Below are 14,440 nucleotides of genomic sequence, written 5' to 3'. Positions count from 1 at the left end.
ACACTGTCCCCCCTCACACACTGTCCCCCTCACACACTGTCCCCCCTCACACACTGTCCCCCCTCACACACTGTCCCCCCTCCACACTGTCCCCCCTCACACACTGTCCCCCTCACACTGTCCCCCTCACACACTGTCCCTCACACACTGTCCCCCCTCACACACTGTCCCCCTCACACACTGTCCCCCCTCACACTGTCCCCCCTCACACACTGTCCCCCTCACACACTGTCCCCCTCACACACTGTCCCCCCTCACACTGTCCCCCTCACACACTGTCCCCCTCACACACTGTCCCCCCTCACACACTGTCCCCCCTCACACACTGTCCCCCTCACACACTGTCCCTCACACACTGTCCCCCTCACACACTGTCCCCCCTCACACACTGTCCCCCTCACACACTGTCCCCCCTCACACACTGTCCCCCTCACACACTGTCCCCCCTCACACACTGTCCCCCCTCACACACTGTCCCCCCTCACACACTGTCCCCCTCACACACTGTCCCCCTCACACACTGTCCCCCCTCACACACTGTCCCCCTCACACACTGTCCCCCTCACACACTGTCCCCCCTCACACACTGTCCCCCTCACACACTGTCCCCCTCACACACTGTCCCCCTCACACACTGTCCCCCCTCACACACTGTCCCTCACACACTGTCCCCCTCACACACTGTCCCCCTCACACACTGTCCCCCCTCACACACTGTCCCCCTCACACACTGTCCCCCTCACACACTGTCCCCCCTCACACACTGTCCCCCCTCACACACTGTCCCCCTCACACACTGTCCCCCCTCACACACTGTCCCCCTCACACACTGTCCCCCTCACACTCACCTGTCCCCCTCACACACTGTCCCCCCTCACACACTGTCCCCCCTCACACACTGTCCCCCTCACACACTGTCCCCCTCACACACTGTCCCCTCACACACTGTCCCCCCTCACACACTGTCCCCCTCACACACTGTCCCCCTCACACACTGTCCCCCCTCACACACTGTCCCCCCTCACACACTGTCCCCCCTCACACACTGTCCCCCCTCACACACTGTCCCCCCTCACACACTGTCCCCCTCACACACTGTCCCCCCTCACACACTGTCCCCCCTCACACACTGTCCCCCCTCACACACTGTCCCCCCTCACACACTGTCCCCCTCACACACTGTCCCCCTCACACACTGTCCCCCCTCACACACTGTCCCCCTCACACACTGTCCCCCCTCACACACTGTCCTCACACACTGTCCCCCCTCACACACTGTCCCCCCTCACACACTGTCCCCCTCACACACTGTCCCCCTCACACACTGTCCCCCCTCACACACTGTCCCCCCTCACACACTGTCCCCCTCACACACTGTCCCCCTCACACACTGTCCCCCCTCACACACTGTCCCCCCTCACACACTGTCCCCCCTCACACACTGTCCCCCCTCACACACTGTCCTCACACACTGTCCCCCTCACACACTGTCCCCCTCACACACTGTCCCCCCTCACACACTGTCCCCCCTCACACACTGTCCCCCCTCACACACTGTCCCCCCTCACACACTGTCCCCCTCACACACTGTCCCCTCACACACTGTCCCCCTCACACACTGTCCCCCCTCACACACTGTCCCCCCTCACACACTGTCCCCCTCACACACTGTCCCCCCTCACACACTGTCCCCCTCACACACTGTCCCCCTCACACACTGTCCCCTCACACACTGTCCCCCTCACACACTGTCCCCCCTCACACACTGTCACCTCCTCACACACTGTCCCCCCCTCACACACACTGTCCCCCCTCACACACTGTCCCCCCCTCACACACTGTCCCCCTCACACACTGTCCCCCCTCACACACTGTCCCCCTCACACACTGTCCCCCTCACACACTGTCCCCCCTCACACACTGTCCCCCCTCACACACTGTCCCCCTCACACACTGTCCCCCTCACACACTGTCCCCCTCACACACTGTCCCCCTCACACACTGTCCCCCCTCACACACTGTCCCCCTCACACACTGTCCCCCCTCACACACTGTCCCCCCTCACACACTGTCCCCCTCACACACTGTCCCCCCTCACACACTGTCCCCCTCACACACTGTCCCCCTCACACACTGTCCCCCTCACACACTGTCCCCCTCACACACTGTCCCCCCTCACACACTGTCCCCCCCTCACACACTGTCCCCCTCACACACTGTCCCCCTCACACACTGTCCCCTCACACACTGTCCCCCTCACACACTGTCCCCCCTCACACACTGTCCCCCCTCACACACTGTCCCCCCTCACACACTGTCCCCCCTCACACACTGTCCCCCCTCACACACTGTCCCCCTCACACACTGTCCCCCTCACACACTGTCCCCCCTCACACACTGTCCCCCCTCACACACTGTCCCCCTCACACACTGTCCCCCCTCACACACTGTCCCCCCTCACACACTGTCCCCCTCACACACTGTCCTCACACACTGTCCCCCCTCACACACTGTCCCCCCTCACACACTGTCCCCCTCACACACTGTCCCCCCTCACACACTGTCCCCCTCACACACTGTCCCCCCTCACACACTGTCCCCCCTCACACACTGTCCCCCTCACACACTGTCCCCCCTCACACACTGTCCCCCCTCACACACTGTCCCCCTCACACACTGTCCCCCCTCACACACTGTCCCCCCTCACACACTGTCCCCCCCCTCACACACTGTCCCCCTCACACTGTCCCCCTCACACACTGTCCCCCTCACACACTGTCCCCCCTCACACACTGTCCCCCTCACACACTGTCCCCCCTCACACACTGTCCCCCTCACACACTGTCCCCCTCACACACTGTCCCCCCTCACACACTGTCCCCCCTCACACACTGTCCCCCCTCACACACTGTCCCCCCTCACACACTGTCCCCCCTCACACACTGTCCCCCTCACACACTGTCCCCCCTCACACACTGTCCCCCTCACACACTCACTGTCCCCCCCTCACACACTGTCCCCCCTCACACACTGTCCCCCCTCACACACTGTCCCCCTCACACACTGTCCCCCTCACACACTGTCCCCCCTCACACACTGTCCCCCTCACACACTGTCCCCCTCACACACTGTCCCCCCTCACACACTGTCCCCCTCACACACTGTCCCCCTCACACACTGTCCCCCCTCACACACTGTCCCCCCTCACACACTGTCCCCCCTCACACACTGTCCCCCTCACACACTGTCCCCCTCACACACTGTCCCCCCTCACACACTGTCCCCCTCACACACTGTCCCCCTCACACACTGTCCCCCCTCACACACTGTCCCCCTCACACACTGTCCCCCTCACACACTGTCCCCCCTCACACACTGTCCCCCTCACACACTGTCCCCCCTCACACACTGTCCCCCCTCACACACTGTCCCCCCTCACACACTGTCCCCCCTCACACACTGTCCCCCTCACACACTGTCCCCCTCACACACTGTCCCCCCTCACACACTGTCCCCCTCACACACTGTCCCCCTCACACACTGTCCCCCTCACACACTGTCCCCCCTCACACACTGTCCCTCACACACTGTCCCCCCTCACACACTGTCCCCCTCACACACTGTCCCCCCTCACACACTGTCCCCCTCACACACTGTCCCCCTCACACACTGTCCCCCCTCACACACTGTCCCCCTCACACACTGTCCCCCTCACACACTGTCCCCCCTCACACACTGTCCCCCTCACACACTGTCCCCCCCTCACACACTGTCCCCCTCACACACTGTCCCCCCTCACACACTGTCCCCCTCACACACTGTCCCCCCTCACACACTGTCCCCCTCACACACTGTCCCCCTCACACACTGTCCCCCTCACACACTGTCCCCCTCACACACTGTCCCCCCTCACACACTGTCCCCCTCACACACTGTCCCCCTCACACACTGTCCTCACACACTGTCCCCCCTCACACACTGTCCCCCTCACACACTGTCCCCTCACACACTGTCCCCCTCACACACTGTCCCCCCTCACACACTGTCCCCCCTCACACACTGTCCCCCTCACACACTGTCCCCCCTCACACACTGTCCCCCTCACACACTGTCCCTCACACACTGTCCCCCTCACACACTGTCCCCCTCACACACTGTCCCCCTCACACACTGTCCCCCTCACACACTGTCCCCCCTCACACACTGTCCCCCCTCACACACTGTCCCCCTCACACACTGTCCCCCCTCACACACTGTCCCCCCTCACACACTGTCCTCACACACTGTCCCCCTCACACACTGTCCCCCTCACACACTGTCCCCCTCACACACTGTCCCCCCTCACACACTGTCCCCCCTCACACACTGTCCCCCTCACACACTGTCCCCCTCACACACTGTCCCCCTCACACACTGTCCCCCCTCACACACTGTCCCCCCTCACACACTGTCCCCCTCACACACTGTCCCCCTCACACACTGTCCCCCCTCACACACTGTCCCCCTCACACACTGTCCCCCCTCACACACTGTCCCCCCTCACACACTGTCCCCCTCACACACTGTCCCCCTCACACACTGTCCCCCCTCACACACTGTCCCCCTCACACACTGTCCACTGTCCCCCTCACACACTGTCCCCTCCTCACACACTGTCCCCCTCACACACTGTCCCCCTCACACACTGTCCCTGTCCCCCTCACACACGTCCCCCTCACACACTGTCCCCCTCACACACTGTCCCCCCCTCACACACTGTCCCCCTCACACACTGTCCCCTGTCCCCCCTCACACACTGTCCCCCTCACACACTGTCCCCCTCACACACTGTCCCCCCTCACACACTGTCCCCCCTCACACACTGTCCCCCTCACACACTGTCCCCCTCACACACTGTCCCCCCTCACACACTGTCCCCCTCACACACTGTCCTCACACACTGTCCCCCTCACACACTGTCCCCCCTCACACACTGTCCCCCCTCACACACTGTCCCCCTCACACACTGTCCCCCTCACACACTGTCCCCCCTCACACACTGTCCCCCTCACACACTGTCCCCCTCACACACTGTCCCCCCTCACACACTGTCCCCCTCACACACTGTCCCCCTCACACACTGTCCCCCTCACACACTGTCCCCCTCACACACTGTCCCCCTCACACACTGTCCCCCCTCACACACTGTCCCCCTCACACACTGTCCCCCCTCACACACTGTCCCCCCTCACACACTGTCCCCCCTCACACACTGTCCCCCTCACACACTGTCCCCCTCACACACTGTCCCCCTCACACACTGTCCCCCCCTCACACACTGTCCCCCCTCACACAATGTCCCCCCTCACACACTGTCCCCCTCACACACTGTCCCCCCTCCCCTCACACACTGTCCCCCTCACACACTGTCCCCCCTCACACACTGTCCCCCCTCACACACTGTCCTCACACACTGTCCCCCCTCACACACTGTCCCCCTCACACACTGTCCCCCTCACACACTGTCCCCCCTCACACACTGTCCCCCTCACACACTGTCCCCCTCACACACTGTCCCCCCTCACACACTGTCCCCCCTCACACACTGTCCCCCCTCACACACTGTCCCCCTCACACACTGTCCCCCCTCACACACTGTCCCCCTCACACACTGTCCCCCCTCACACACTGTCCCCCTCACACACTGTCCCCCTCACACACTGTCCCCCCTCACACACTGTCCCCCCTCACACACTGTCCCCCTCACACACTGTCCCCCCTCACACACTGTCCCTCACACACTGTCCCCCCTCACACACTGTCCCCCTCACACAATGTCCCTCACACACTGTCCCCCCTCACACAATGTCCCCCTCACACACTGTCCCCCCTCACACACTGTCCCCCCTCACACACTGTCCCCCTCACACACTGTCCTCACACACTGTCCCCCTCACACACTGTCCCCCTCACACACTGTCCCCCTCACACACTGTCCCCCCTCACACACTGTCCCCCCTCACACACTGTCCCCCTCACACACTGTCCCCCCTCACACACTGTCCCCCCTCACACACTGTCCTCACACACTGTCCCCCTCACACACTGTCCCCCTCACACACTGTCCCCCCCTCACACACTGTCCCCCTCACACAATGTCCCCCCTCACACACTGTCCCCCCTCACACACTGTCCCCCTCACACAATGTCCCCCCTCACACACTGTCCCCCCCTCACACACTGTCCCCCTCACACACTGTCCCCCCTCACACACTGTCCCCCCTCACACACTGTCCCCCTCACACACTGTCCCCCTCACACACTGTCCCCCCTCACACACTGTCCCCCTCACACACTGTCCCCCCTCACACACTGTCCCCCCTCACACACTGTCCCCCTCACACACTGTCCCCTGTCCCCCTCACACACTGTCCCTCCTCACACACTGTCCCCCTCACACACTGTCCCCCTCACACACTGTCCCCTGTCCCCCTCACACACTGTCCCCCTCACACACTGTCCCCCCTCACACACTGTCCCCCTCACACACTGTCCCCTGTCCCCCCTCACACACTGTCCCCCCTCACACACTGTCCCCCCTCACACACTGTCCTCACACACTGTCCCCCTCACACACTGTCCCCCCTCACACACTGTCCCCCCTCACACACTGTCCCCCCTCACACACTGTCCCCCTCACACACTGTCCCCCTCACACAATGTCCCCCCTCACACACTGTCCCCCTCACACACTGTCCCCCCTCACACACTGTCCCCCCTCACACACTGTCCCCCTCACACACTGTCCTCACACACTGTCCCCCCTCTGTCCCCCTCACACACTGTCCCCCCTCACACACTGTCCCCCCTCACACACTGTCCCCCTCACACACTGTCCCCCTCACACAATGTCCCCCCTCACACACTGTCCCCCCTCACACACTGTCCCCCTCACACAATGTCCCCCCTCACACACTGTCCCCCTCACACACTGTCCTCACACACTGTCCCCCTCACACACTGTCCCCCTCACACACTGTCCCCCTCACACACTGTCCCCCTCACACACTGTCCCCCTCACACACTGTCCCCCCTCACACACTGTCCCCCCTCACACAATGTCCCCCCTCACACACTGTCCCCCTCACACACTGTCCTCACACACTGTCCCCCTCACACACTGTCCCCCTCACACACTGTCCTCACACACTGTCCCCCCTCACACACTGTCCCCCTCACACACTGTCCTCACACACTGTCCCCCTCACACACTGTCCCCCCTCACACACTGTCCCCCTCACACACTGTCGCCCTCACACACTGTCCCGCTCACACACTGTCCCCCTCACACACTGTCCCCCTCACACACTGTCCCCGCTCACACACTGTCCCCCCTCACACACTGTCCTCACACACTGTCCCCCCTCACACACTGTCCCCCTCACACACTGTCCCCCCTCACACACTGTCCTCACACACTGTCCCCCTCACACACTGTCCCCCCTCACACACTGTCCCCCTCACACACTGTCCCCCCTCACACACTGTCCCCCTCACACACTGTCCCCCTCACACACTGTCCCCCCTCACACACTGTCCTCACACACTGTCCCCCCTCACACACTGTCCCCCCTCACACACTGTCCCCCTCACACACTGTCCCCCCTCACACACTGTCCTCACACACTGTCCCCCTCACACACTGTCCCCCTCACACACTGTCCCCCCTCACACACTGTCCCCCTCACACACTGTCCCCCTCACCCACTGTCCCCGCTCACACACTGTCCCCCTCACACACTGTCCCCCTCACACACTGTCCCCCCTCACACACTGTCCCCCTCACACACTGTCCCCCTCACCCACTGTCCCCCCCTCACACACTGTCCCCCCTCACACACTGTCCCCCTCACCCACTGTCCCCCTCACACACTGTCCCCCCTCACACACTGTCCCCCCTCACACACTGTCCCCCTCACACACTGTCCCCCCTCACACACTGTCCCCCCTCACACACTGTCCCCCCTCACACACTGTCCTCACACACTGTCCCCCTCACACACTGTCCCCCTCACACACTGTCCCCCTCACACACTGTCCCCGTCACACACTGTCCCCGTCACACACTGTCCCCCCTCACACACTGTCCCCCCTCACACACTGACCCCCTCACACACTGTCCCCGTCACACACTGTCCCCCCTCACACACTGTCCCCCCTCACACACTGTCCCCCTCACACACTGTCCCCCCTCACACACTGTCCCCCTCACACACTGTCCTCCCTCACACACTGTCCCCCTCACACACTGTCCTCCCTCACACACTGTCCCCCTCACACACTGTCCTCACACAATTCACAATTCACAATTCAAATCGCTTTATTGGCATGATAAGTTACATCTTATGTTGCCAAAGCATCAAAATACATTTATGGTTTACCACATAAACGCAGTTCTATTCATACAGTGTATAAACAGGTATATCCCTGAGTGTATAAATATACATTCGCATTGTTTATATATATTCTTTTCTTAGTTTACTGGTTGGCTCTCTGTTCATGGCAAGCTGTAACATAGCGTGCCGCCAGTGTTATACAGCTTCTCTCCTCTCCCAGTAGGAATGGGAGTTTTTGGTTGTCATTCAGATTTCTGAAATCAGGGCATATTTGTGAGAATTTTTGGTAGAAATTCTCCCTGATGCCCTGATATTTTCCACAAGCTGTGAGGAAGTGCATCTCTGTCTCCACCACTCCCTGACTGCAGTGCGAGCATATCCTGTCCTCTCTTGGCAGCCTGGTCTGCCTGTGTCTGCCTTTTTCACACTGTCCTCACACACTGTCCCCCCTCACACACTGTCCCCCTCACACACTGTCCCCCCTCACACACTGTCCCCCCTCACACACTGTCCCTCCTCACACACTGTCCCCCTCACACACTGTCCCCCCTCACACACTGTCCCCCCTCACACACTGTCCCCCCTCACACACTGTCCCTCCTCACACACTGTCCCCGTCACACACTGTCCCCCCTCACACACTGTCCCCCTCACACACTGTCCCCCCTCACACACTGTCCCCCCTCACACACTGTCCTCCCTCACACACTGTCCCCCTCACACACTGTCCTCACACACTGTCCCCCTCACACACTGTCCCCCTCACACACTGTCCCCCCTCACACACTGTCCCCCCTCACACACTGTCCCCCCTCACACACTGTCCCCCCTCACACACTGTCCCCCCTCACACACTGTCCCCCTCACACACTGTCCCCCCTCACACACTGTCCCCCCTCACACACTGTCCCCCCTCACACACTGTCCCCCTCACACACTGTCCCCCCTCACACACTGTCCCCCCTCACACACTGTCCCCCTCACACACTGTCCCCCTCACACACTGTCCCCCCTCACACACTGTCCTCACTCACACACTGTCCCCCTCACACACTGTCCCCCCTCACACACTGTCCCCCTCACACACTGTTCCCCCTCACACACTGTCCCCCTCACACACTGTCCTCCCTCACACACTGTCCCCCCTCACACACTGTCCCCCTCACACACTGTCCTCCCTCACACACTGTCCCCCCTCACACACTGTCCCCCCTCACACACTGTCCCCCCTCACACACTGTCCCCCCTCACACACTGTCCTCCCTCACACACTGTCCCCCTCACACACTGTCCCCCCTCACACACTGTCCCCCCTCACACACTGTCCCCCCTCACACACTGTCCCCCTCACACACTGTCCTCCCTCACACACTGTCCCCCTCACACACTGTCCCCCCTCACACACTGTCCCCCCTCACACACTGTCCCCCCTCACACACTGTCCCCCTCACACACTGTCCCCCCTCACACACTGTCCCCCTCACACACTGTCCCCCCTCACACACTGTCCCCCCTCACACACTGTCCCCCCTCACACACTGTCCCCCTCACACACTGTCCCCCCTCACACACTGTCCCCCTCACACACTGTCCCCCCTCACACACTATCGCTGCCCTCGCGTGCTGTCAGTAAACACCTGTTGATCGTTATCTGCAGTCTGTTGTCTGATTATTGAAGGACACAACATTAAGACACACGGATATAACTTCCCCATCACACACTGTCCTCATGCACAGTCCCAGCCTCCGCCCTCACACACTGGGTGCAGGAGCAGCACAGCGAGAGGAGGATGGGCTTATTGGCTGCAGTGAACAGAGGGAGTGTGAGGTGAGGAGGGAGGGTGTGCATTTAACGTCTCCAATCGGGGCCCACCTTCCCATCGCCTTCCAGCCAGGCCACCCATTTTGAAATACCATTTCCCGTCAATGGCCTGCTCTCTCAGCCTCCTTGTCAGAGCCAGAATTAGGCTAGGAACAGTCATGTCATTGTGCTGTCAAGGAACCTGGGAGCTTCACTTCAAATCGGCCAAGCGTTCTTTCTATTTGCTCCCTGACACCCCGGCCCTTACTCTGCTCTCGTCTGGGGAAATAATCGGCCGTCAGTCTGACTCACTCCTTGCTGTTTTCCAGGAATATACACACTGATTGGAACAGGGGCCTTGATGATGCTGGTGGGGTTTTTCGGATGTTGTGGAGCTGTTCATGAATCGCAGTGTTTACTCGGAGCAGTAAGTATTGCCAGAGTCAGGGGGCAACGGGCAGCATATGTCTGGGTTCAGGGGTCGGTGTGTGTTTGTCAGGTTCAGGGGTCGGTGTGTGTTTGTCGGTTTCAGGGGTCGGTGTGTGTGTGTCTGGGTTTAGGGTTCGGTGTGTGTGTGTCGGGTTCAGGGGTCGGTATGTGTGTGTCTGGGTTCAGGGGTCGGTATGTGTGTGTCTGGGTTCAGGGGTCGGTATGTGTTTGTCGGGTTCAGGGGTCGGTATGTGTTTGTCGGGTTCAGGGGTCGGTATGTGTTTGTCGGGTTCAGGGGTCGGTATGTGTTTGTTGGGTTCAGGGGTCGGTGTGTATTTGTCGGGTTCAGAGGTCGGTGTGTGTCTGGGTCGTTCTGTGTCTGGGACCAGAGGTTGGTATATACTTGTTCCTCTTTTGGTAGCACCAATCAAAAAATAGACAAATAAGCTGTAACTAATAGAACTTTAAATAAATGTTAACAAATCAAATCATAATTTGGTTATTCAAATCAATTATGCACTCCAGTCCCCGCGGCGCCCACCGGTCGCGGAAGTCCTCGAGCGTGCCGGCGGACACCGCGTGCTCCATCTCCAGGGCCACCCGGGCGCGAACATGGGCGCGGAAGAGAGGGAGGCAATCTGGCCGGACGACCCGCTCGACCGCCCGCTGCCTGGACCAATTGATGGCTTTCTTGGCCAGGCCCAGGAGCAGACCCACGAGGAGGTCCTCCAACCTGCCCGCTCCCCTCCGCACCGGGTGACTGTAGATCAAGAGCGTGGGACTGAAGTGCAACCAAAAATCGAGGAGCAGCCCCTTCAAATAATGGAAGAGGGGCTGCAACCTCTCACACTCAGCGTAAATGTGAAAAACGGACTCCTCCAGGCCGCAGAACAAACAGGCGGCCTGGGAGTCCGTGAACCTACTTAAAACTATGTTGCACGGGACTGCTCCGTGCAACACCCTCCAGGCCAAGTCCCCAATAGAACAAGGGAGGACTCCCGCATAGAGAGCCCTCCATCGGGGACCTCCGCCTCCGCCGGAAGGCAAGACGGCACGCCACGTCCGGACGGCAGGCGAAGATGACAAAGTGGAACGTGTGCAGGAGCAGCCCGTACAGGAAACACCTCCGTGCGGAATGCAAAGGCATGGAGGGTATTTCCTCGAGACGGCTCAAGTTATGAGGCGCCGGTTCCCGAGGGGAGTTTCGGGGCTGGGCGCCGATAAGGAATTCCGTCCGAACGGGGGAAAGCTCGGACGGGATCGCCCCACACGCTTGAGCCGCCTCGATGCACCTTATGGCGTCGGGGCGCAGTATCGTTTTTATCGACTCGATGGCTTTGACCGCGAGCCGGATGTTGGCCCAAGACATGCGCCGCGCCAACTCCTCCGGCGCCATCCAGCCCGCTCCTCCGCCATCGAGCAGGTCCCCGACTCTAGTCACCTTGCCAGGCACAGCCCTGCGTTCCGCCAGCCACCCGAACCCGCGGACGTGGAGGTGCGGATTCCTGAACAGCGGCTCCCGAAGGACAGCCGCCATTCCTGACGGGGGAGAGCTCCGCCTGGAAGCGACGTAGTTCCAAACCCATAGCAGTTCCTGGTAGAAGACAGGCAGCTCCCGCAGGCCGGCACGCGTGCCGCCCACTTTCACAAACAGGAGCTGCATGTCATAATTGAGGCCGTGCAGCTGGTGGAAAAAATACGTCGCCAGCGCACACCATCTTGGAGGATTCTCGATGTACAGGTATCTCTGCAGCGTCTGAAGACGGAAAGTCGCAGCCTGGGTGCGAAGGCCCACCAGCGCCTGACCACCCTCCCTAAGCGGGAGACTCAGAACCGCGGCAGAGACCCAGTGCTTCCTTTTGTCCCAGAAGAAGTCGACGAGCTTCTTCTGTATCTTGGCGACAAACGCAGGGGGAGGGATCAAAGTAACAAACCGGTACCACACCATGGCGGCCACCAGTTGGTTTATGACCATCACTCGACCCCTGTAGGACAACACTCGGAGCAGTCCTGTCCAGCGTCCTAAGCGAGTGGTGACTTTGGCCTCCAACTCTTGCCAGTTCACCGGCCAGGCGTCCTCGGCAGGGCTAAGGTAGACTCCCAAGTAGAGGAGGTGCGTGGTGCTCCAGGCAAAGGACCTGAACTCCTCCGGCAGGGAGTCCACCCGCCACTGACCCACCAGGAGTCCAGAACATTTCTCCCAGTTGATCTTGGCGGAGGATGCGTCCGAGTAAATCTGCTGGCATTCCCGCATCCTCCGCAAGTCAGCGGGATCCGTGACCGTGAGGAGCACGTCATCGGCGTAAGCCAAGAGGACCACCTCCACGCCCGGCCCTTGCAGAGCCAGTCCCGTCAACCTCTTCCGCAAGAGGCGCAGGAAAGGCTCTACGCAAACGGCGTATAACTGACCGGACATGGGGCATCCCTGACGCACCCCCCTCCCGAAGCGAAGGGGCGCCGTCAAGGACCCGTTAACTTTAATCAGACACTCCGCGGCAGCGTACAGAAGTCGGATCCAGGCGACAAAATGCGTCCCGAACCCGAATGCGCGCAGAGTCCCGAAGAGATACTCGTGATCCACCCTGTCGAACGCCTTCTCCTGATCCAGGGAAAGGAAGGCGACCGACAGACCAGCCCTCTGGGAATGGTGGACCAGGTCCCAGACCAGATGGATGTTATTGTGGATAGTCCGGCCTGGGACCGTGTAGTACTGGTCGGGGTGGATCATGTGGGCCAGCACGGTGCCAAGGCGAGCAGACATGGCCCTGGCAAAAATTTAGTAGTCCGTGCTGAGGAGGGAGACCGGGCGCCAGTTCTTAAGGAGGCGGAGATCACCCTTCTTAGGCAGCAGGACAATAACCACCCTGCGCCAAGAGAGGGGCATCTCCCCGGACGCCAAACTTTCCCCCAGGACCCACGCGTAGTCGCCCCCCAAGACGTCCCAGAACGCCCTGTGGAACTCCACGGTCAGCCCGTCCAGCCCCGGGGACTTTCCCCTGGAGAGCTGGCGGAGGGCGCCGGTCAGCTCCTCCAGACTCAGAGGAGCATCCAATTTTTCGGCGCCCTCCAGGCCGACCTTCGGCAGGTCCTCCCACAAAACTCTGCGCGCATCCTCGCTGGACGGATCCGGAGAGAACAGAGCCCCGTAATAGGCGCGGGTCTCCGCGCTGATTCCCTCCGGATCCGAGACCGGAGATCCGTCGTCGGCCAGCAGCCCCAAGAGCTGCTTACGGACCCCCCGTCTTTTTTCCAGCGAGTAGAAGAAGGGGGAGCCGCGGTCCAGGTCCCGCAGGAACTGGATCCGCGACCTCACGTTCGCGCCTCGGGACCCGACGAGCTGCAGGTCCTTCAGCGCGCCCTTCTTCTCTTTGTACACCTTCCACAGGGCCACGTCCTCGATGACTTGACCGAGACGGGACTCCAGGTCGAGCACCTCCTTCTCCAACCGCCCGACCCGGGCCTCCCGCCTCTTGGTCGACCCCTTCGCGTACTCCTGACAGAAGAGACGGACGTGAGCCTTACCCACGCCCCACCACAGCCTCAAGGAGGGGAAGCCCCCCTGCTTCCTTCTCCAGTCGGCCCAGAACCGACTAAACGAATCCCGGAACCGTGCGTCCTCCAGCAGCAGGTTGTTAAAGTGCCAGTACGCGGACCCCCCCCGCGCGCGCAGCGGAACGAGCTCCGCCCACACCAGGTGGTGGTCCGTGCACGGCACCGGCCGCATGGAAGCCGCCAGAACGCAGGAGACGTACGCCCGGGAAATGTAGAGGCGATCGATTCTGGACCCTCCTCCTCCAGACCTCACGCTAGTGAAGGCGCTGGAGTCGGGATGGAG

General features: G+C 61.3%; 1 protein-coding gene across 2 annotated transcripts in view; it reads left to right on the top strand.

Moving 5' to 3' along the window:
• Positions 1-14,440, top strand: part of LOC147105372 (tetraspanin-2-like) — a 206,829-nt gene that overhangs the window by 125,946 nt on the left and 66,443 nt on the right. For both annotated transcript variants that reach the window (XM_086011669.1, XM_086011668.1), the window contains exon 3: positions 10,506-10,603. In XM_086011669.1, coding sequence (XP_085867795.1) covers positions 10,506-10,603 — 98 coding nt within the window. The remainder of the gene's footprint in view (positions 1-10,505; positions 10,604-14,440) is intronic.

The sequence above is a fragment of the Somniosus microcephalus genome, chromosome 18 (genome assembly GCF_052327205.1).
Source record: "Somniosus microcephalus isolate GS21.2 chromosome 18, FLI_Smic_1.0, whole genome shotgun sequence".
In the NCBI taxonomy this organism is placed as follows: Eukaryota; Metazoa; Chordata; class Chondrichthyes; order Squaliformes; family Somniosidae; genus Somniosus; species Somniosus microcephalus.
Note: the sequence above shows the minus strand (reverse complement) of the source record. Positions and strands in the feature narration are given on the sequence as shown.